The sequence below is a fragment of the Vombatus ursinus genome, unplaced genomic scaffold (assembly GCF_900497805.2).
Source record: "Vombatus ursinus unplaced genomic scaffold, bare-nosed wombat genome assembly UNPS02005459.1, whole genome shotgun sequence".
NCBI lineage: Eukaryota > Metazoa > Chordata > Mammalia > Diprotodontia > Vombatidae > Vombatus > Vombatus ursinus.
Window position 1 is genome coordinate 10,003,547 of NW_020945237.1, and position 25,557 is coordinate 10,029,103.

Genomic DNA, 25,557 nt, shown 5'->3' on the forward strand with positions numbered 1-25,557 from the left:
ATGTTCTCTGTTCATTTTGCTTGTAATTAAGGTTGACTCTTGTTTTCATTACTTCATGCACTCCCTACCTTAGCCATATGGTGAAGGACACAATAGGTTTCCTATGATTGTGACGGGACAGAATCATTCAATATCCATCATAATTCTAAACCAAAAAGGAAGGCAAAACCTCTCAGATTGTTTTCTGTTGCTCAAAAAGGGTAGGATGATATTCCTTCTACTGGGGATGGAATCTATCCTACAGGAGGCTACTATTGAATATTGAACTACTTTCTGCTCAGAAGCAAGTGTCTGTTCATTGATCTCTGTTTCTTATGTATACTGGTTTTGTGTGAAAGAGTATGTATAAAATACTGTGCTGTTTCTCTATAGCTAACAGATATTCTTCCATTCTTCTAATGTGATATTCTTAGAAGAGGTCATTTCCGTGAACAGTAGATGATCTCCACTAAAATATACAAAGCAGTGGATGAATGTGTCAGAAAAAAAAAGCATGGTATGGTGGCCAGAAGAGTACTGTTCTTGAAGCCAGGACTGGATTTAATTCCAATTCTTTCACTTAATAGTTTAGATAATCATGGGCAAATCATTCTTTGGTTTGCTTTCTCGTCTATAAAACAAATATAATAATACCTGCCATACTTATCTCACAGGGTCATTGTGGGGTTAAAATGATGGTAATGTGAATAGACCAAAAAGGGCTTTGCAAGTATAAGATATTGGTATAACAAAGTATTGAGTGAATAACAAAGTATTGAGTGACCTAGGAGTCAACAGCCCTGAGTTCTAACTCAGACTCTTGTCTCTAACTAGCTGTGGGCCTTTGAGTAAGTCATTTAACCTTTGACAGCCTCAGTTTCCTCAACTGTACAATAAGAGAATTGAATTCTGAGCTTAAATTGGCCCATTCCTATCTGATTCTAGTATATAAGGTAGTATGATGTTTTGAATAGAACCCCAAACTAGGAGTCAGGAAGACCTGAGTCTGAGGCTAGCCTCAGGTATGATATACCAAGATAATGGACATAATGTCCTTTATTATTATCATATAGTTGCTCTCATTTTAAAAAAGAAATTCTACATTTCTAAGTGTTCAATTATACAATCATAGACTCCAGGCCCAGAAAAAGCCTCCATTTAACAGGTAGAGAAACTAAGACCCAGAATTTCATGACTTTCTTAAGGTCATCCTGCTAATTAATGGCAGACCCAGGCCTAGAACTGTGGTTTCTTGACTGTCAATCCAGTTCTCATTCTACACCATTCTATCTCATTTCTATATAAGTAAAATGATATTTTGCTATCTCCCTTCCCCAGGCTGATGTCATTTAACTTCATTAAACTGAGTACTTTCCCATTACTTTGCTATTTATTGGGTCTGTCTTTATTTCCATGGATTATTTTAGTATCACTCCACTCCCTTCCAGCCTGTAAAGCCTCCTGGGCTCTTAAGGCACTATTTAAGTACCTCTTCCATGAATCCTTTGGATTATTGGAATGCACATTCCCTTTCTTCTGCTGCAGCCTTCAAATATTTGTTGCATTTTCTCTAGGCCTATTCAGATGACTCTTGCTCTGACCTGGAGCAAAGTAGGCCAGGGAACGCTGTTGATGGGATTGAAAGTTTCCAGTGTTCTCTTGCTTACTTTCTACCACTTGTCACTTGAAGAAATCAAGTGACACATTATTCTGTGAGTATAGTACCCAAGATACAATGCCATGTTCCAAACCACACTTAGCAAATGTCAGTTTGTTCTAAAAATACCCCATCTTTGCTGGTGGATTTAGTACAAGGCTCGTTTAATTATGCAAACAGATATTTTGAAAGTCTGTTCAAGGTTTGTTAGATGTGTCTTCTTTTGTGGCCCTTATATGCTTTTGCCTCTAAGTTTTTCTTTAACTTTGTGTACCATGGTAATCCTTTGACTCCAGATCATTTGGGTCTAATTCCATTTTATTTTCATTATAACCTGTTTTTCCTCTCTTGTCCACCTGATGATTTTGACTTGTTTGTCTGTATATAGCTATAGATATAGATGCTACTGGCTTAGAAGCAGAAGAAAATGATATTCCAGCCAACCACCGCTCCCCTAAGCCCAGTGCAAACAGTGTAACATCACCCCACTCCAAAGAGAAAAGAATGCCCTTCTTTAAGAAGGTAACATTGAACTTCTGAGCTCCTCTCTGTCCACCCGCTCAGCCGCCACCACGCCACGTTTCTAGTCCTGTTGACTGTCTGTGTCCTCTTCCAAGCCAATAACACGCATGCTCTGTTATTCTTTATTTCTTTTCCATGCCGCTGTAGCTAAGCAGAAACAGAAATCGGTAAGTTTACATTGACATAAGCTATGTTTATCCTGCCACTGGCATCATTAGCATTAATCGCCACAATTTTATTAAGTACAATCATTCTAGTACTAAGAAAGGGAACTATCAAGCAGTGAATTGAGTCCGTGCATTTAAAACCAACTAAGTTCAATGAGTGACTCAGTGAAGCACCATTACAGTACTTATCCTTTTTGATGGAATAATAGACCACCAAAGGAAATGATTGAAACATCCAGGGACATCAAACACTGACAAGTCCACATAATGCACCTCTATAGTGCATGCTTATTCTGTCTGTCTTTGTCTCTTTCTTTTTTTTTTCCAGATTTTTAACATAATCAAGCATATTAAAACAATGATTAGAATCTAATTTGTGATATCCAGATACATAGCTTGTACTAAAAAAAAAAAGCCTTCGATTTTTAATTTAGTCAGTATTTAAACTTCTAATCCACTAGGTGCAAAATCTGCAGATGAACAAGACCAGTGGAAAACTGCAGGCTTGTTTTGGCGGTTTACTGTGAGTTTTTCCTATTGTCATATATAAATTCTCTCCCAATGTTCTTGCCTCTTCCATCAGTCAGATTGCAGCATCCCATCTATTGGACACTGGGTCTAGCAGTCTCCTTGTGAGCTTTTACCACTGGCCAACCAAGGTGTCAAAGATTGATGCGATTGTCTCTGCTGACTGGTATTTTCTCAGAACCCTTCATTTCAGACGAGAGTCCACTTCCTGTCAGTAGGTTTTGCAGCTTCTGAGAGAGGCTGCCTACTTCTCCCTTTTTTTAGGAATCCCCTAATTCCCATTCCTTCCCTTCTTTTACACACCACCATCTGTCCTCACTGTGATAAATATGACAGTGTTACCAAGGCTGGCAGAAACAGTGGGTGAATTCCAGCACAGGAGTGTGCAGTAAATAAATTCTCCTCTGTTCACCCTCCTCCCCCAACCTTCTCAGAAGGTTGGATTCTTCTTCTCTGGGAATGGGTCTTCTGCCTTGTGCATCCAGAGCTCATATGTAATTTATATGGTGCTAGGTACTGAACTGCAAGGGCGTTTTTTGTTTATTTTTGATACAATTGCTAGTGAATTACTGAAGAGGAGAACCATAATCCAAAAAAAAAAAAAAGTGCTTAAATTAAAGCACCTGGATCTCTGTTATTAAGACCATCAGTAATCTAAAAAGAGAAATTACAATACACGAATGATCTGATCCCTTATCACAGAGATTCAAAGAGAAAAGTGGTCAAGTCTTTGTGGTCTCATGTTGGCATCCCTTCTGAAGCTTGGATATTGGATTCAGTGGCCTCTTAGGTCCCTCCCATTCCAGTGGTCCAGCCTTGATCTTCACCTCATAACCCGCAGCTAATAGATTAGAACAAGTGATCAAATGATAACCAGAGCTTCTGGTCATATTGCTTGATCTATCCTTGAAGTTCTCCATACCTCTAAATATATCCCAAAACTTTTTTTAAAAGATTATTTCATCACTGTTTTTGCCAGTGAAGAATGTATAACAAAAGAGAGATAACAGGAAAAGGCAGCTGAAAATCCATTGGTTTATTTTAAGGTTAGAGCTCAAAGTGCCACTATTCCATCAAATAAGGTAATTTCTGTATCTACCATAATTATTTATTAAGTAGCTGGTTGAAGACTAGCAATGGGTAGCCCTTTGCTGGTTGACAGTCACAAAACCAAAAAAAAAAAGAAGAAGAAGCAAAGATTTATTGCATCAGACACTGACCCTCTATTAATTACAGACTTAGAATTTCTTTGGGCTGTTACTTAAATGCATGCATCAAACTATTTACATTCCTGGTCTCAAAGGTAGAAACAATCTCCTGATGCTGCAGAGTTAAAAGGACATGGCTTCCAAACATTTTGAGCCTGCGCCTGCATTATATAAATAAGTTCATTTATATGCTTATGATGCCTTGGGCACTGGTACTCATTCTTCTTATGTTATCAGTTATGTGATGAACTTTTATGTAGCACTGCAGAAAAAGAGAGAGATTTGGCCGCGAGGTTGTTTTCCACGTCTTAGATGGCTTTAGGTTGGTGCTTGTGTGGCATTCTGTGCTGTCACTGTATTCATGTTTGTCTTGGTTTTTTACTTCGTGTATAAGATGTTGTTTACCTTGTTATGTCTCTTTAAATTTACCTGGAAACTCGTTAAACATTGAAACAGTGAAAAATGACAGCACAGTACACAGATTGCGTTCCCGCTTCACTGGAATATGTATGCTGCGGTGACTTTTTCCAGATTGGTGCTTTTGTTTTGAAGGTGCTTTTTAAAATTTCTAAAACAAACTTCAGGAACCAGAAATATAAATGAAAATAATTTATAATAAGACAAAATACATTATTTTTAGTAAGCCAAAAAAAAACTCCTTAAGAAACTGTGATACAAAAATAAATTCATAAATCTTCCGTATTTGAGGGTTAATGTATAAAATACCCAGAATAATTTAAAAGACATTTCATTTTTGTCCATATCTTTTTTAAAAATTAATTATTTGAATCCAACAAGCATCCTAATATTGCAAGGATGTAATGACAAAATGAAAAACCGTCCCTGCCCTCAAGCCGCTTACATCCTACTTAAGGAGTGTAATATGAAAACAGATAAGTATTTACATGAAATTTTGAGAGCGTGAATAGTAACTGAAGGAATAAGGAAAAGCTTCCAATAGGATATGGCACATGAGCTTGAAGGAATCTAGAGATTAGAATTAATTTTCTTTTATTAATTTATTTAGAAGAATTCACAAATCAGTGGATGCTTCAATTAAGAAACCTTAACAGGATCTTTTTGGCATCGGAGGCTGCGTTTATTGGCTCTAAATAAAACTACCCAATCCTTGACCAATTTTATGTCTTCTGTTATAGAAATATCTCTCTGACATAAAGTTAATGGCATTACCCATTATCTACTGACTCTTTCCTTCATCTTGAATCTATTGCCAGTGATCCGCTTGATTTTTGTAACTGACTATCTCCGTAACTCTCCATTACTACCCCCAATTTTTTTTCTTAGCTGCAGAGAGAGTTTGAGTGAGCCACATAATATAGACATGCCTTAAATTCAGCTGCAGCATGTAAACATGGATTAGAAATGCAGCATAATGCCATGGAGAAAGCATTGTCTCCAGAGGCAGAGGACCTAGGTTTATGGCCTACCCCAGATGCTTAATAACAATTGACCCTGGATGAGTCCCTTAACTTCTCTGAGCCCCAGTTTCCTCCTCTACTTCTGTGATCCTGTGGTTATAACTCCTTCCCTTGTAGTATGTTAGGTACATAAAGAGATTATAATTTTGTTTAGTTTATGAAAGTATCACTGAGTGCATGAAATCAGAAATGAACTCAGTGGTTCCACCCTTTGATTTTGAATTTTTAGCTTGCTAATATTTTTTTAAGCCTATACACATTATACATAAAAAGCATGACTATACGACTAGTATTTATTTATTAGAAATGACATCTGGGTGGATTGGCTTCTGCATGGAAGTAGAAGGGAGGCAGTGTTGTATAGTGGTTAGAGAGCTGGTGTTAGAACTAGATAGAGCTGGATTGGAATCTTGCCTCTACCACAGTCTAGCTGTGAGAGCCTGAGCAAGTTACACCCTCTTAGCTCTCTGGGCAATTCTTGGAGACCATAAGTTGCAGAGAAGACACCAGCTTACATGAGCAGAGAAAGCTTCCTCATTCAAGAGTTCCTGATAGCAATGAAGTCACAGGACCGGTCCCTTATCCCTATTCTTATACAAGTAACAGACAATAAAATAGATATTTATATTGGTTTTAAAAGGAATTTGTAGTTTATTTCTCCCCTCATAGATGAAGCCACTACTTAAGACAAAAGACTTTAAAATCTTTTTCATCCCTACTTTATTGAGCCATATTGGTCCCAGTAGTCTGGACTATTTCTGTTTTTAATACAATCCTACTCACCGCCATTGCCTTACAGACAATCCACAAAGATCTCTTAAGCCCATCCATCCCGAGGCATGTTCCCATGCTTTCTTGCAGTCTTTCTACCATGTCACCTGGTTCTGTCAGAAGCAGCACCTTCTTCTAGATGAGCTTGCCTATGAAGAAGTCAGATTACCATGTCTGGAGAGAGGCAAGGGAATCCTGATGGTTTCAAGCATAGGAAAACTTCAGAAAATAAACTCACACCTTGGGCTGAGTTTATTTTTATAACAGAGGCAAAAAAAAAATCTGGAACACTAGCACCTCTTAATATTCCTATTGATTGAATCCCCTGGGAAGTGAGTTAGTGACTTGTAGATGAATTGTAAGCATCCTATCTTCCTGCTAAGGTTCTGAAAGCCTCTTCTGTCTCTGCAGACAGAGCACATTCCTCCTTACGATGTGGTGCCTTCTATGCGACCGGTAGTGTTAGTGGGGCCTTCTCTGAAGGGCTATGAGGTAAGTAGCTTCCCCCTCTCTCTTTTTTTTTAAATTTATGGAATAAAACAAGCATTTCCATAACATAATATAATAATAATAATAAAAAAAGACAATTGCTTATGAAACTGCAAAAATGTACAACTTGCTATTCCTTTTAAATATGTAACGTTATCATGTAAATTGTTTTCCTTTCTTCCCTTTCCTTCTCCTCACCCTAGAAATGGCTGTCATTAGACATTAGCTTCTCTTGAGTAGTCTCTTGCAGCAAGTAGAATTAATCTTCTACTCAGGCCCCGCCTCCCAATTTGTGAACTTAGATGAACCTGCACTAGTAACCAAATTACTTTAAACTGTTGACTTATGTTGACAAGTATTTGGGGAGGTGGGGTAGCGGGGCTGCTACTTGGGAAAACTTGGTTATTGGCCAAGTGTATTCAGTCAGAAACAAAATTGATGGTAACATCAAATGGAGAGTGATTACAACAGTTCTTGGTATAAGAACCATTTGCAGGAGTTAGAAATGTTTAGTATGGAGAAGACTTGGGGAGAACGTGAATGATCCACTAGTTCTCCTTAAATATCCAACAGGCAGTCAGATGGAAGATGATTTAAAATTTTTGCTTGATTTGCCCTCAAGAAAGAAGAACTAGGGCTAATAGATAGAAATATCAGAGACAGATTTTGCTTTATTATAAGGAAAACTTCTTATAGCTATAATGATGAAAGAGCAGAAAAGATTTCCTGTGGAGATAATGAATTTCTTGTTGCTGGCAATCTTCAATCAAAGGCTGTATTAGCACTCAGAATACTCTAGACTCTACTTGTATAGGTTGGTTCTTCTGGAAAAGGTTGGACTCATTGGCTTCTGAGGTTCCTTCTTATTCTGATATCCTCTGGTTCTGTGAATCTAATGTAAATAAACTATTTATAGTAAATAAGGGTAAAAAGAGGAGACTAGAAACTGCTTTTATTGTTTTTATCAAAAATCAGAAATGGAAAATGATAACCTTCAAATTATGCCATTTTTTCCAAACATGAATCCCACATCTATCATTCTTAATAAAAAAAATTTTTTTTAGCACAACAAGTCATGTTTGTCATACCTTCATTTGTTGCTTTGCTTATTTTTAGGTGACAGATATGATGCAGAAAGCACTGTTTGATTTTTTAAAACACAGATTTGAAGGGCGGTAAGTATATCAGCATGCTTTTTATTTTCTTATTTGTTTCATCTTTGAATTTGTAGCCAAGTAGAATCCCAGGGGTAGATGCACAGGTTACCGTGATGAGGCTCAAGGTGTGTGTAAAACTGTCTTCTGGAAGCCTAACAGGTTTCAGGATGTAGCCTTCCTCAGTAGAGAATGTCGTCCACCCAGTTGCCAAATGAATGTTCCTATAGTACAGATCTGACCATGTCACCTCCCTATTCAGTAGACTCCAGTGGTTCCCTTTACCAGCAGGATCAAATAAAAAAACAATCCTTTGGTTGGCATTCAAAGCCCCTCACAGCCTGAGCCCCTCCTACCCTTCCAGTTTTCTTATACCTTACTCCCATCCACATACTCCACCATCCAGTGACGTTGGTCTCTGCTGTTTCTCTCATAAGAAACGCTGTCTCCTGACTCTGGGCATTTTCACTGACAGTCCCTCATGCCTAGAATCCTCTCCCTCCCCTTTTCTACCTCTTGGTTTCCTTCAAGTCCCAGCTAAAAATCCCCGTGTTCTACACCAGAGGTGTCAAATCCATGGCCCACTCCCTGGTGCAATCCTGAGCCAGATTAAAATGTAATTGGGAAATATTTAACAGAATCAATAAAAACACAATAAAACATGTTCTCTTTCACAACATGTCTGTTATGAATATGTTTTGTATGACCGCACATATATAACCTATATTGAATTGCTTGCCTTCTCAATGGTGGGAAGAAGGGAGAGAATTTGGAACTCAAAGTTTTAAACATGAATGTTAAAAATTGTTTTACATGTAACTAGGGACAAAGATAAAATATTTTAAAAATTAAAAAAAAGAAAAAATCATAGTAAAACATAATGTTAATATAGCTTTTTCTAAGTCAATATACAGCAGCAGGGATCCTTATATACAGTTCAATGGCTCCTGTTTCTATTTGAGTTTGACACCACTGTTTTGCAAGAAACCTTTCCTGATGCCCCTTAATGGTTATACCTTTCCTCTATTGATTATCTTCAATTTATCCTGTATATGTCTTATTTATACATAGTTGTTTTCATGTGAGCCTAGACCTAGATTGTAAGCTATTTGAAAGCAAGTACTATCTTTTATCTTTCTTTGTATTCCCAGAGTTTAGCTCAGTGCCTGGTGCATAGTAGGCACTTAATAAATGCTTAGTGATTCAGCACCTCTATCAGTCAATCCACAAACTTCCATGTAGAGCACAGTGCTAGGCACCAGAGAAGGTAAGTAGTTTAGGGAAGGTTATAATTTCACCAGACATAGTTTTGTGAGGAGGAGCTGCCCGTTCTCAACTCTTAATGGAATAATAGCTACAGAGGAAGCAATGAAGTATTGTGAAGGTGTGAAGGTGTGAAGGCTTTGAAATCTGAGTATCAGTGCTGGCTGATAGACCTGCTCATTGTGTGACCCTGCCTGGGTAAATCCTTTAACCTCTCTGATCCAGTCTCTCTCTTCATCTGGAAAATGCAAAGAATAATACTTGTTTTACCTGCTGCGAGGGGTTGTTAGGAGGAAAAGAGCTTTATCAACCTTAAAAGAACCCCATCAAAATGAGGTGTTATTATGATAGAAGTCCCCAATGCTCTTCCTATTTCTCTTTTATCACCGGAGCAGGAGGAAAGTCATCAAATGTACACTTTGAATTTAGAACAGTAGGATGGGAAGACGGAGCCTAGCAATGTCAGGATCATTTCTCTGCATTTTCACTGTGGAAATGTATCGTCCCTCTTCTCTACATCTTTGCCTCCTCCTCCCCAGCCATCGTCAGAGAAGATCTAGGACCAGATTGTCAGATTAGCTGTACCAGTAGGGTTCAGGAGTTCCATGTGGCATTCTTCATATGATAATTTATTCCTTTTATTCCAGGAGTGGGAAACCTGCAGCCTCGAGGCCACGTGTGGCCCTCTAGGTCCTCAAGTGTGGCTCTTTGACTGAATCCACACTTGAGGACCTAGAAGGCCACATGTGACCTCAAGGCCACAGGCTCCCCACCCCTGTATAATTATACATTTTAGTCTGCCATTTTAAAATAGGGTAGAATTAAAGCTTTTTCCCCCACACAATTCCAAAATTAGGGAGTAGCAGAGAATGAAGCTTTTCAACACAGTTCAAGAAAGAGACACACTCAGAAAAGTAATAGATGTATTTTTCAAGGGAAAAATTAAAATAGATGTTTATCAGCCAGGTCTGCCTTTCCTTACTCTTCTAATTTTAATTTTCCGTAATTTCATGAAATGATTTATTACATGCTAGGCCAAGAGCCATTGCCTCTGGCATTGTGGAGGCCTGGCAAAGACTAAGAGGTGTGCCTCTAATCTGCCTTGTTAGAATAAATCAACATGCTTTTATTCATTCCCTGGCTCTTGTCTCTTAGTGCAGTTTGGAACAGTCTGCATGAGCAATCTCTGAATACAGTATGTCCTCCCAGAGAAGCTTTGATGCTCTTTTATGCATTAATAAATCCATTGCTGCTTCTTCAACAATTAAAGCTATATCGAAAGGAGGGACAGAAAGAGAAGGAACGGGATCATTCTGATTCAGCTCTCATCTTTAGGAAAATGTAACCTTTCCTTAGACCTGGACAGGCCATGAATTTGGAAGGGGAAATCTAAGTCAAAGGTTGTGTCTTGGCTCTATATGCCAGGGTATCAGCCAACTTGATTGTTTTCATTAAGAGAAAAATGAAATAGCAATGGCAGAAGATTAGCTAACAAACCATTGCTGCTGACTTTGAAGAAATAACCTGTGTTCTCATCAGTGAGACTACCTTGGCTTATCCCCATCCTTGGAACTAGAGTTGTATTTTCAAGGTACCCAGTCACTTATTCTAAAGCCTGAGACCTGTAGGACTTGATCAGCAGGGATTCGTTAAGCATTTACTGTGGGTCAGGCACTATACAGGAGCCAAAAAGACACAAGTGAGTCAGTATCTGCCTGGGAGGACCTTAATGAAGAACACAGCACATACACATATGAGTATAATCAGAATATATAATGGAGACAAGGTAATTTTGAGAGGGAGAAATCTTTATATCAGTAAGGGTTTCATGAAGAAAGTGACACAAGGATTTAAAGAAATTCCAAGAAATGAAAGTGAGGAAGGAGTGCATTCCAGGCATGGAGAAGAAATGTCTAAGGGATGGTGAGAAAATGCATGTGAAAGTGGCAGTGTCAAGAAGTATTCCAATTTCTGTGACTAATTCCACTGTGACTAATGAATCTTAAGGGTATAAGAAAAGGTGTGAGCAATACTGGAAAGGTAAAGGTATTGCAATACAGTGTCATCTGGGTGGAACTATGTATCAGGGAACACCAGAAAATAGAAGGAGAATGCTGAAGTGAGATGATGTTTCTTAATTAATAGAATAGGAGATGGCAGAGACCACAATAAAAGAATCAGATGGCTCTGGAGAGAGACATGGGATTTTGAAGTCATTTTTGGTGTGGTCCATAAGGAAAAGAGAATTGGCAGTAAGGGTTAGAGAGGAGGGTCTGTCTCTTCAGTAGCCCATGATTCAGTGTCACAGGAATGAGGAACAGGTGAGAGTTTGCTAACCATTGGGCAACACATCCCAGAAGAGTGACAGGCATTGGAAAGAGTTCCATTGATGAAAATAAGTGAGAAAGATGTTCTCCTTATGATCCCTCCTCGTGAGTCCCCAGTCTTAATGCACTACTTATTTCCAAGCCTAATGCAATTTTTTCACCATATATATGTTTCACGTATTAAATCTTTGGATGTTTAGGCTAGAGGAGAGCATATCAAGATATGAATTCTTTACTCTTTGGCATCATGCCCCAGGTGGCTTATTTAAAAATGAATCTACCCTAATTCTTATATGTAAAAAGAGCTTTTAAAAATATCACCTTGCAGAAAGCAGATAGTAGAAGAATAAAACAGGCAAACCTGCTCTAATAGGCAAAACTAACATCTGTGACTAATTAAATCCCCCAGTCTAGTGATTCTGAAGGTTTCAATAATCTACAGTGAAATCTTTGGAATGTGCATTGAAGTGTAAGAATGTGCACAGTAACCCAGATTCCTTCTAGGCCATGTGTGAGGAGGTGATTTTGAAAGTCAACAAACCAGGGAAATAGATGCTATTCCATTAATGCAAGCTAGCTTTGAGTATACTTAGTTGGAAGGATGGCATTGAAGCCCCAAAGGAGCAACTGCTGGCATTTCTGAGGCAACACAAAGCAGTATGTCCCAAGTCTGCTGCCCAGAGAGTCCCTTGGCTATGTGCTTTCTCCACAGCAGAGGCTCAGGGCTGACAGGGGAGATTATCTACAAGCAGCTTTTATCTAATCAACAATATAATCTCCCTCTGGAGTGTTCCTGAGAGGGTGTGATACAGGTTACACAGGATGACAAAGCATGACTGGGTTGTGAGCTGTATCTTTGAAGGGAGTTACCCACATTGATCAGAGCACAAATGCAGTGACACAGCAAAGAATAGTTTAAGCCCCGAGAACAATGGTTATTATGAATTTTCTTTGTCCATAGTCTTTGTCCATTCAGCAGAATCCACTCAAATACTGAGTATTAAGCCCACCGCTCTGGTACAGGCCCTCATTACCTCATGCATTGATTATGGCAATAGCCTACTGGTAGATCTGTCTGCCTCAAGTCTCTCTCCACCCTAGCCCATCCTCCATTTGGCCATTAAAGTGATGTTCCTAAAGTACAAGTCCAACCTCCTCAGCAAACTCCGATGGCTTCCTATCACCTCCAGAATCAAATACAAAACACTTTATTTGGTATTCATAGCCCTTCATAAATTGGAGAACTCCTACCTTTCTGGTCTTCTTACACCTTACTCTCTGTCACATACTCCAATCCAGTGACACTGACCTCCTTACTCTTCCACGGACAAGACACCGCATCTCTTGGCTCTAGCCATTTTCTCTGACTGTCCCCCTTGTCTTCTCTGCCTACTGGCTTCCCTGGCTTCCTTGAAGTCCCAACTAAAATCCTGTCTTCTACAGGAAGCCTTTGCCAACCCCTCTTAATTCTAGTGCCTTCCCTCTTTATATCCTGTTTGTCCTATATATAGCTTGATTGTACATTTTGGTTTCCTTGTAATTTCCCTCATTAGATTGTGAGTTTCTTGAGGTCAGGGACTGTGTTTTGCCTCTTTGTGTGTCTCCAGCACTTAACGATGCCTAGCATATAGTAGTTGCTTAATAAATGTTTATTGATTGTGTACCCCTTTTTGTACTATTTTAAGACATCTTTAAAGCCTTCATTTGTAGCATGAAAAGTCAGCATACATCATGAGACATGCCCTACAAGTGGTAACAAATTTCCTGGGCCCAGGATCCAGAGATCTAAAGTTCCAAACCATCCAAGCTGTGATGATGTTTTTCAGTTGAGCTTGTCATGCATTCTCCCCTTTGTGTATTACATGCCACATGCTCTGTTACCTGAGTTAATTTTAACTGTCCTTTTTTTTTTTCCACTCACTTTCCAGAAGCCTGAGTCTAATGATATTTTTTTTTGTACAGGATATCTATCACAAGGGTCACAGCTGACATCTCGCTTGCCAAACGCTCAGTGTTAAACAATCCTAGCAAGCATGCGATAATAGAACGCTCCAACACAAGGTCAAGCTTAGGTAAGTTTGTACAACCCTGATAAACCTTTTCTCTTCAAACAAGAATATCAAACACTCTTCAGTTTGATGATGGCAAAGATCTACCTAAATCATGCCGGTTGTCCTGGGACTCACATGTTACCAGGCGACAGAGAGGCAGACATGGTGGTTTCTCCTTATAAAAATCCTCCATTTTGAATTTAATGTAAGAATTTAGGTTTCTTTAGCAATCTGAAGTTAACAGAGTGCTTCCTTTCCATGAACTCTATTTGGTGGTGGCTCAGATATTATCATCCCTAATTTACAGATGAGGAAGCCGAGACATTTAGCGACTTACCCAGAAATTCACACTAGGAAGTCTGTGAGGGGTAAGTCATGTCTGTTAAGTACTGACCCAGTTTGGAAATAGACTATATCTCCCATTTTCTCAAAGAGCATGACCAAGTCCTCAGCCCCACAAAAGATTTCCTTTCATGTATGGAGATATCCAGGCACTGAACAATGACATTGGGTCCTCACTTAATAAATCCATCAGTGTTAAGTGGGATGGGATGGTTTTAACCCCATCCTTATACTGTGCCCCCAATTTAAATGTTTGCTCAGCAAATCTACTAGAGTGTGTTTGGAAATTCCATAGTCCCAGATCTTGGACAGCTCTTTTGTGACCCAGGAAAGCTCCGCATTATTTTTTTTTTAATGCTTTCCCCAGTGTCTTGTACTAAAGAGCCTCAGGAAAAGTCTTCCTGGTACAGTTTCTAATTAAATATGATAGCATTCTTCCGTACTTCCAAATACTTAGTGATACAATTTAACAAACCAATACCATTTGACAAAGTTCCTCATAGGTTAATGCCTTGCTTGTTGCTTAAAAAAAAAAAAAAAGTGCCTTCCCCATCCCAAAAAGAATAAAGAAAGAAAGAAAAGAAAAGAAAAGCAATTCTCTGTTCTCAAAGAGGAAGCATGGGCCTTTAGAGAGTTACCTGAGCATGTAGGGATCTACCTGCTAGGGTTACAAAGCTGGGGTTGACTGGAAGTCACCCCCTCACCCTAACCAAACCAATTTGATTGGATGCTTTGGCAGCCACATTAATCAACTGGCTCTAGAAGAGCTGACTTTTTTGTTCTCTCCCTGTCCCTCTCCCATAAAGGGGCCCTTCTAGTCTCGTCTCATTTGGGAAACTAAATACTATAATAATATCAGCACTATCTGAGATTAATCACTTACCAACTTATAAAGCAAAGAAAATTAAAAACGCATGTTAAAAATCAAAATAAATAAATAAATAAATAAATAAATAACTATTTTAAAAAATAAAATAAAGCAAAGAAAATTAAACTTCCTTTCTCAGAAGGAAAAGCCTCTGCCTAGAGAGATTCCAAAGCACATCAAGCTCTCATTATAGGGATTAGGAACCTGGATTCACCTGGAAGTTCTCACCTTATCCGTAAGTGAAAAAACAAACTCTCAGTGAAAACTCTTCCATGATTCCCTCAATGCAAAGACAACCAAATGAGGTCTGGACAAAATTTGTACATGTCCCTCTCTATACTGGGCACATCAAAATGTCTCCAAGGGACCATGTACCATGTGTTTGGAGGTCCAAGAAAATTTTCCCTGGATCCCTATACTAAAAGGTACTCCAAAATTTTCCAATGGATCCCTATGATTTCAAGGGAAATCCAAATGGAGTTTCAGACTTTCACTTCACTAGGACAAGTAGATTAACTTAAAGAAGACATACTTAGAATAGCCCTCAAAGAAGTATGGGGCTCCCAGGAAAGGTTGGTTTCTTGACGTTTATAGGCCAGCAGGCAAACCTTATCTAATATATCTGCAATATTTTAGGATTTCACAATAAGGTAAGCAGTCTAAGTCTGCTTAAAATCTGAAGAAAAATATGAACATTTATCAGCTAGGGTTCAGCATTTTAGGAATACAGAATCCATACTTCTCATATCAGCAGCAATACTTGTACTGGGCAATACTGTAGATATTGATATATAAATATTCAACAAACAAAAGTCATTATCAAAAACTGATCTGACTTTTAAGGAAACACCAAAAACAAACAAACAAACAAATACCCTACTTAACAATCGAAGTTTAAAACAAAACAGAGGAAGTATACTAATTTTTCTCTAACATATCCTAAAACTAATGAAATCGATAAGAGGCCCAGGTAGAAAAATCTCTCTAGTGGGTGCCTGCAAATGCAGAGAACTCAATGTTTATCCCAGATGAGGCCCCTATCCCAACTTTTACTTATCCTTACATTCCCTTATATTGGATATACTTTCTAATTAAATCCCAGTCAGTTTTGTTTAAATAAAAAATTTTATAATGATATTGAGGCAAGAGCTTAATTAATTGGTCCAATGGGGGAAAAAAATGTTGGCCTCAGAGTTAGGATCTTTAAAGAAAGAGTTTTGATCCTGCCTCTTCCTACCTATGTGACTTTGGGGGAGTCACCCACAACTCTGGGTCTCGGCTTTCTCATCCACAAAACAAGAAGGTTGGACTTCATGATCTCTAAGTAAAGCCTTCTGATTTTAAATTCTAGATGGCTGGATCCTTGTAATTATTTTTTAATCTTTTCATCTCTAGCACTTAGTGGGTGCCACCTTGCACATAGTAGGTGTTCGGTAGATAATTCAATTGCATCAACATCTTTAACTTTGACTTCATCAACAGGATACTTTATCCAGTGAGGTGGTTTACCCAGATAAATTCTCCAGCTAGAGTGTTGATAGCAACATAATGCAGCTGACAGTTGTACTCGCTTCGCAGATATTATTTTGAAACTATTCTTGGTACTAAATTAGGAATAGTATTACTAAAAGTAGTGTTTTAACGAATCATTGGCATGTTGTCTGTCATATAAACAGAAAGGGTGGACCAAGAAAAAGGGATAAGCACAAGGGATCACAGAATATAAAACTGGAAGGGACCTATAAAATTATAGTTGAAGTGCTTTATTTTACAGTTGAGGAAACTGTATCCCAGAGAGGTTAGATGATTTCCCCAAGGCCACGCAAATGATAAGAGTCAGAATTTGAACTCATATCTTGTGATTCCAGGGCTGTTGTCCTTTCCACTACACCAACCTGCAGCCAAAGAGCTGGGAGGATTTTGTTTGGGAAGCAGAAACGGGGAGAAGTTTAATGAAACCAAACCAGATAAAAATACCACAAGGGGAGTGGAAAGATATATAATATAATGGAACAAAAGAGCACTTGTCCACTCATCCACTTTCTCAAAAACATTGGTCTTACATACCCGAGCCATAATGAACATCCTGTCCCCAAATTAGTCAAATTTTGTGAGAATAAATGGGTCACATGACCTTAATCTCTTCTTAGCCACCACTTCTCTCCATATTGAACCTATGAATTGTAAGATTTATATAAAGGAAAGATTCCACCAAAGTTTTCAAAATAATCCATTCTCAGTAGTCTCTCTATACAGGAGATCTTTTGCATATTTCTGGGCTAATTTGACAGGTAAATCATACCTGGATTGTTAGTAAATATATTTTATATTTGGTAGTTCATAAACTAGTACAATGAAGTAGTATGGCATGGTAATGCTGGAATTAGAGTCAAAAAGACCTGAGTTCAAATCCTGTCTCAGATGCTTACTAGCTTTACAACCCTAGGTAAGTCATCTAACCTCTCTTGACCTCAGTTTACTTCCTCGTGAAGTGAGAGAGTTGGACACAATGATAGTTAAGATCCTTCCAACTCCAAATCAAGACACTTTTGGCTAAACATATGTTTGTAATGCACCTATGATTATATCAGTGTAAAAAACTTCTCACAAGGAACTTTCTTTACCAAGACAGATTGGCAACTGCTCAGTAATATATAGATTTGGAAAATTACTTGGGGCACTAAAGTTTATGTGACTTGCCCAGAGTTACACACACACACACACACACACACACAAAGAATGTGAGAATGTGTCAGAGAAGGGGCTTAAATCCAAGCCTTCTTCACTCCTCTAACAGCTGCCTACCTAGAATCCTATACCACTTCTCCATACGATATACTTTAAATTCTCCATCAGTAGCCCAAGAAATATGGCTTTGTAAATTATTTTCAGAATTATACCACCTCTTATAAGAGAATATAGTCCTGAATTGATAAAGTTTAGAATTTAAGCTTAAAAATGTTAATAGCAACTAGCACTTTTGAATTTGCATATATATGTATACATATATATCTCAAAGCAAAAACATAATGAATTAATAAAGTATAACTAGTTTGTATTTGTTATTAAATAACTTTTAGTTGTTTTGAGTAAATTCATTTAGTACTTTGTTAGTAGTTAGTATGTAGAATTTATTTAGCATATAATACTAAAAGTATGTAAAAACTTGGTATTAACTTAAAAAATGTGAATTCACATCATGTGAACTAGACCTTTCACAGGTTAAAACTACTTTTTTTAAAAAAAGAAGTTAAAATTGTTAAGACATGATAACATGAGTGAGGTGCATTGGGTTATGCCTTCCCAAGAAGATGAGACTTTATCTCTTGAGACAGTATATATGTCCTTTGGATTTATTTTTTGGATGTAAGGGCCACATATTAAAAGAGAAAAATGATCAGTGCCTAGTCAGGGATGGTAGACATATAACAAACACTGATAAAAATATATTTACTTGGAGTCATGCATATCTAATCAAAAGGACATTAAACTAAAAAGAAAACCAGGGAAAAAAATGGCCTGTTTATATCTACCCAGCTGGATGGATGGATGAATAAGTGAGTGAATGAATGGAAAAGCATTTGTTAAGCATTTACTATATGCCAAGCTTTGTGCTAAGTGCTAGGGATACAAAAACAAAAAACAGTCCCTGCCCTCAATGAGTTTACCTTCTAATGGACAGCACATAGAAGGCTGTCAAGGAAAGATTATTTTGGTCTGAGCATTTTCAGGGATGGTGAGTGAAACAGTAGGACAGTCAGTTGATGGCTCTTTCCAGAAGCAATGGTAGTGTTGATCTGATTACTGACAGTGTTGATCTGATTACACTCCTCAGAGGAGAATATGGAAAGATCAGAACTGGAAGAGCAGAGTGAGGATGGCAGGTAAAGTGTGACCCCAGGGAGTTCAGAACTCTAATTCTTAGCGCCTTTCAGGCCTATCTTTGACGATCCAGTTTGGAGGGCATTTTGCTACAGAGAAGCTACAGGAAGTGGAGCAGTTAAGATACTCAGAAGTTCATAGGAGAGAAAAAAATCCCAAGAAAACAGCACATAGTTTAAAAAAAAAAAAAAAGGTATTTTCACAAATGCACAAGATATCAGCAAAATATCATCAATAAATAAGATGAACTAAGGGTACTAAAACTAGGGAGCAAATTTGACCTCACAGGTAACACTGAGACTTGGTAGCATGAGACTGATGAATAGAATAAGCATCTGGATTAATGTGTCTTATTTTTAAAATGGGATAGGTAGAAGAAGGTTGGATGATATTATAACAGTAAGAAGATATACTCAGATGTCAGGAACCAAGTAGGGGAAGCATAATGGAGAGCATTTGAGTGAAGCAAATTGCGGCCAAAAAACAGAAGCGGTTTTTTTAATATTTTTATAAAATATTAAAATTTTTTAAAAAAAGAATATAGGTCACCAACATTATGCTGAGAAGTGGTTCACAGATTTGAATGGCCAAAGAATCTAAGACACCAAAAAAGTTCAGGATCCTTCATTTGGAGCGAGAAAGGCATCAGGAGGTCATTTATAGTCTGACAGATAAGCAAGGCCACCCAGACAGAAAGAGGAACTTAGCAGTTTGTGGAACAGACCACAAGCCAAGCACAGAGTTGTGAGTAGATAAAGGGAGATTTCAATTATCCAGGCATCTATACCAGCTCTCTTATTGCTGAAAGCACAGCCAACTAATTTTGACTTGCGTCAGTAGCAGATCTTTCACAAGATGGAGTAACCAACGAGGGAAAATTCTCTTTTGGAGCTGATTCTCACCCTCAGAAAGTACTAGAGAGGAGGTAATGCTTGTTAAAGGGAAATAACCATTACATCCTAGAGTTAGTTAAGATAAGTTAGAGTTGGTAAAGATAAGTCCTAGAGTTAGTAAAGATAAGTCTGACAGGAACTCTAAATTTTTGGAAAGCATATTTCAAAGAGTTTAGAGGAAGCTGAGGTAGGATCCCATGATTTAAAATTCTGCTGGGGACATCAGCAAAACAGGGATGGAAAACTCTAAAGAATGAAATTCTTTTTTTTTTTTGGCTAGGCAGTAGGGTTAAGTGACTTGCCCCACGGTCACACAGCTAGTAAGTGTTATGTGTCTGAGGTCTGATTTGAACTCAGGTCCTTCTGAATCCAAGGCCGTTTCTCTATCCACTGCGCCACCTAGCTGCCCCTAAAGAATGAAATTCTCAAAGCTCACGCGAAAATAAATTTAAGGAAGATAAAGGGGAGTGGGAATTAAAAAAAAAAAAAAAACAGAGAATTGCACAGGGAGCTTACCAACCATCTTAGTCTTTTAAAATACATGCACAGAAGGTGGGAGCAGGGAGGTAACATTCTAAAAGAGGAGGCAATGTGTACACATTACAGGCATATACAAAAGACATACAAAGCACATACAAGATAACATGGGGGAAAGGGGGTGGGGGAGAACTACCAATGGTAAACCAGGTAAAGTTTCATGCTGAAGGTGGCATTTCAGCTTATTTGACTCTTAAAGGTAACAAGAGATTCCAAGACTTGTAGGAGAAGAAGGAATACATTCCAGGAAAAAGGAATAGATGGTCATTGCTAAACCATGGAAATGGGAGGTAGACCAGTTTGGCTAGTTTTATAGAGTCTATGGAATAATATGTAATCAGGTGGGAAAGATAGGATGGGGCCAGATTGTGAAGAGCTTTAAATGCCAAACAGAGATGTTTATACAGGATCCTAGAGATAGTAGGGAACTTCTTTGGTTTATTGAGTAGAAGTGACTTGGTTAGTTCTGCACTTTAGGAAAAACGCTTTGGTGGCTGTGTGGAGGATGGTTTGGGGCAGAGAGACTTGAGGCAGAAGAACCATTCAGGAGGCTATTGGAATAATCCAGGTAAGATATGATAGGGACTGAACCATGATGCTAATCACGTCAGTGAAGAGGAGATAGACAGGAGAAATGTGTTGCCGTAGCAACTGAGTGTATAAGTGGGATTCATGAGACTGGAGAGTCAGGGATAGTACAAGATTGCAAACCTGGGTGATTGGAAGAATGGCAGAGCCCTCAACACAAACAGGGATGTTTAGAAGAAGGTTGGGTTTAAGGGGAGAGATAATTGCTGGAAATGTTGAGTTTGGGGTCCATGTGGGACATCTATTTCAGAATGTAGACTGTTGAAGATTCAAGATTAGAATTCAGGAAGGAGATAAGGCTAAGATAAAATAGAGCTGGAGTTATCTGCAGAGATAAATAAACCCAAGAAAGCTGATAAGTTTATTAATACTTTTATTACTATGCATTACTTCTTAATGCTGTAAGCACAGCCAGAACTCAGAGCTATGTCTCATTCCCTTCGTATCTTTGTACCTTGGTCTACTACACCTAGACACTGTCGAGTTAACTAGATTCACTACATTGTGTCTGAACCATTCTGTATTTCTGGGAAATACCTTCATAAACTAGTCAGCTTATCTTCATTTTTATCTCAGGGAAGGATTGGGTTGGTTTGTTTTTTTGTGTTTTGTTTTTTTTTTTCGAGTTGAGTACTCTTTTCTTTCTAGTTCAGTCATTTTTCAGTCTGACTCTTTGTGACCCCATTTGGAGTTTTCTTGGCAAAGATGCTGGAGTGTTTCGCCACTTGAGCTCATTTTACACATGAGGAAACTGAGACAAATAGGGTTAAGTGACTTGCCCAGGGTCACACAGTCAGTAAGTATCTGAGGCCAGATTTGAATTCAGGAAGATGAGTCTTCCAGGACCCGAACTCTGTGCATTATGGTGCCACCGAGGTGCCCCCTCTTCTTCCTAAAAGAGTAGAAAAGTGAAGAATCACAGAGCTGAAGTCATTTTATTGAAGAATGATCCTGACTTGAACACTTGCTGTACATTTGTGCCAAGTGCTGTGTGGAATACAAAGATAAGTATTATCTCTCTCCTCAAGCAGATGACTTGTTTCATCCTTCAAGGCAAATTGGTCCCTTCTGTGAGACAGAAGTTGGCTTTGGAGAAATTGTAGGAGAAATTGATGCCAAATATCTTTGACATCTCTTTTACTGAATTAATCTTTTAAAAAAAAACCAATGTATTGAGCCAAGGGAAGATTCTTAGTGTTAACATGTTTCTCTGACTACAAACTACCTGTGCTTATGGCACTTTTTCTCTCTGGAAAATGTTGGTCAAGTTCTTCTTCGTCCAATAAATAAATCAACAGGCACTCAATTACCAAGCATCTATTAGGCACTTACTATGGAAGAAACAAAGAAAAGGCAAAATCAGTCCCAGTCCTCAAGGATCTGATATTCTAATCGGACGGGCATATACCACATGAATGTAAATAGGCGAGTATAAGATACATACAGAGGAGACAGGAGATAACCTGAGAGGTGAGGGCACTAGCAGCTGGTAGGACTAGGAAAGGCCTCCTGCTGGTGTCTCTTGAGATGAGTCTTCGGGGGGAAAATCCATTTCTAAAAGGCAGGGGTGAGAAGGCAGAACAAGTTTAAAGACACTAATCTCTGATGGCTTGGAACTCTCATGAGGTCATCCCCAAATAAGCTCACCTCTTTGCATCAAAAATAGTGCTTTGGGGTTTTGTGGGGAGGGCGGGGGTGTGTGAACTCTAGTTATTTTTAAGGTGGATATTGACATATACAATTGATTAAATGTATTATTTGGCTTTTAATTCAGGTCAGATAAATATTGCTGTAAGTCCCAAAGCAAAGAAGTAGATAAAATATGAACCTTAAAGTACTTCCATACTCCTTTAAAAGATTTTATCAACATCATTGCATCAATACGAGTGCTTGTTCTCCTAATGCACATTGTAAAACCCTGCGTGCCTTAATAGTAGAGGCGTTCTAACCAGGTGTCTGGGAACTTTTTTTTAAATATTTTGATAACTATTTCAATATAATGGATTTTCTTTGTAATCCTATATATTTTGTGCATTTAAAAGCATTATTCTGAGAAGGGGTCCATAGGTTTTACCACACTGCAAAAGAGATCTATGACACAAAGTTAAGAATTCCTACCTTAGTAGATGTTTTCATATGTTAGGGTTTTTTTTTTTAATGACCCCTCTTTTGTCCAGGGTTCTAGTGAAGAACCTCTAAATGATATTGTATGGTCACTGGATTTTAGATCTACAGGTAGAAGAGACCTCAGTGACCCACTGAGTCCAATCCCCTCATGTTACAGAGGAAAGTGACGGGATGGGGATGGGGGGAGTGACTTGCCCAATTAGCAGAGTTTGGATCCTTAGACAACCACCCAGTGAAATTTGTTCCAACTGGGCCAATTCTGTTAGAGCTTATAATGAATCACCATAGGCTTCACAATGACCAGGTCACTTACATGCTGGTGTTTAAAAAAAAAAAAAAGTTGAACTCATAATCCAGCTTGGAATGAAAGAGACTGCTCCATGGAACACAAATAAATCCATTTTAAGAGAAGGATCAGGGTAGGAGCTTTTAAAATGAATCGCAAACACCAAACCTTAACCAAGAGTTGTTGAATAAAATAATAATGCCTTGGAATGGTTTTTATAAGAATGATCACTATGTCACTTGAATGGTGGGTCTCAAGAAGCTTTCTCCTTATTTTAGAAGTGGTTTATGCAAATAGCCACATTTAATAGTTATCCACATGTCCTTCTCCTCAGGCAGTAATTAACTTACCTTTTCTGATGTCTGATGTTTCTGAAATGGATACTAGTTAAGATTACCCTTAAGAAACTTCTGTCCCAGGGCTAAGCATGTGGGGCCAATTTAAAGATAATATGTCTAACTATGATTTCAAACTTTTGCCATATGTTGGTTAGTTTTGCTGAAGTGTTTTTTTTCTCATTCTTTATTATGAAGAATGGCTCTCTGAAAAGGGGTACGGGGTGGGCTGTAGGTTGTGAAATGCAGATGATGTTTAAAAATGATAATAAAAATTTATCTGAAAATGTTTCTTTTTTTAAATGTTTTTTTAACACAAGATAAAAATGAGGAAGGCCCTCTAGCTGTGGACATTAAGGCTTGTTTGCTGCATTCTAGGCTTTGATCACTTTAGAGAGAATGGAAAGGGAACTAGATAAATTGACCCTTTTTTTTCTTGCAGAACAGTTTTGGTTGTCAACTTCTGGGAACTGGGCAGGTTGCATTTCTGTGGTTTTGCCTTTGCTAGGGGCACATGTTTCTGAAATGTGAAAGTTGTGAGCTCACTCCTCTGGTCATGGAAACTATCAGCTCACTAGGTGTGCTGGGAGCAGAAACCACTGTCATCAGGCTTCCATTTCTTTTGGGTCACGAGGGCTGCACTTTCATCATAATCCTCACCACCTTCTAGATGATTTACCAGCACACATAACCAAAGGAGACAGGAAAATGCAAGTATTCTGGATGGTGGCTGCAGCCAAGGAGAAGTAACCAGGAAAAAAAAAGTATCTCCAGTATTACTTTTCTATATTTTTATGAATTATATCATCAGGTGAGAGCTTTCTGGTGAAAATATAAGTGAGTGTAGAGAGAGAGGCAGAAAGTACATTTCTTTTAGAAATCTCTTGGCCCTTTGAAGTCTACTTTTCCTCTCACAATCAGGCCTTTGGCTTGAAAGAACATTCTTTCAAATCTGCACGTGCTTGGGGGAAATAACTCCTTTCAAAGGAAACTCTTTCTCTACTATCATGTCTATAATTCCAGCATTTCACTGTCGGCCTCAAGTGTGGCAAGAACAGCACAGCAGTCATTTTATTTTAACGTAATTTGGCCTAATAGGCTGCACCTGAAATTATTGAACCCTGCTTACCTTTACAGCTGAAGTTCAGAGTGAGATTGAAAGAATATTTGAACTGGCAAGGACTTTGCAGCTGGTAGTCTTGGATGCAGACACCATCAATCATCCAGCCCAGCTCAGTAAAACCTCTCTGGCTCCAATTATAGTCTACGTAAAGATTTCTTCTCCAAAGGTAAATAGGATTGCTGTTGTTTTTATTCTATAACTTGCATTTCCCCAGGATATGTTTTATGTTCTCATCTCCTAATGCAACAAAGCATCTTCTTTGAAATTGGGGCCAATGTTAAAACACACGGCTTCCGTTAAATGTCAGTAACCATTGATGAATTGTGTATCTTTTTTATTCCGCACTTCCAGCAAGAAAATGCCTTAGAGCTATCATGTGAGGCAACAGATGTGAGATCGATATGAGCAAAATGTGATTATCACTTTCGAGTCTTGAAAAATGATGAAACTCCGAGTGAATTTGGTGTCAGGAGTGTGTTGTGAAGCCCCTGACTGAGATTTTTGTAAATATGCATGCTTTTTACAATTGGAATTTCAACACTTCATTGAGATGGCAGTTCAGTCCATTACAAGCAAAATGCTTCGCTTCTGAAGCACCTTGCTTCCCACTCCATCCTGCCCCAAAAGGATTATGGGAATTTTAAACTCTGTAGATTTTGCTCTCTCTGGAACCTCTTACCTTGAATCACCTCGTAATTGTGTTTCTTGCAGGTTTTGCAAAGGCTAATAAAATCTAGGGGAAAATCTCAAGCAAAACACCTCAATGTCCAGATGGTGGCAGCTGATAAACTGGCCCAGTGTCCACCAGTGAGTTATCACTTCTCTTCGGTGTATAAGACAAGACTTGATCAGGGCTTCAGAATTACAGGTTGTAGATTCCCCAGCATGGAAGTGAAACGTAGCCATTTACTCCAACGGCCCCTTACAAGTCCTACAAGAACCTATACACAATATGGTAGGAGAAAGATCAAGCATCAACATGCGTGGATTGAGTATTTATTAAATGGCAGGCACTGTGCTA

General features: G+C 38.4%; 1 protein-coding gene across 4 annotated transcripts in view; it reads left to right on the top strand.

The window, feature by feature from the left end:
• The window catches only part of CACNB2 (calcium voltage-gated channel auxiliary subunit beta 2), a 398,122-nt gene that overhangs the window by 368,281 nt on the left and 4,284 nt on the right, over positions 1-25,557 (top strand). For 3 of the 4 annotated variants that reach the window (XM_027847927.1, XM_027847928.1, XM_027847929.1), the window contains 6 exons: positions 2,025-2,158; positions 6,683-6,763; positions 7,877-7,935; positions 13,467-13,576; positions 24,551-24,702; positions 25,248-25,343. In XM_027847927.1, coding sequence (XP_027703728.1) covers positions 2,025-2,158; positions 6,683-6,763; positions 7,877-7,935; positions 13,467-13,576; positions 24,551-24,702; positions 25,248-25,343 — 632 coding nt within the window. Of the gene's footprint in view, positions 1-2,024; positions 2,159-2,786; positions 2,849-6,682; positions 6,764-7,876; positions 7,936-13,466; positions 13,577-24,550; positions 24,703-25,247; positions 25,344-25,557 lie in introns of all 4 variants that reach the window. The other variant, XM_027847930.1, reaches the window with a different exon arrangement.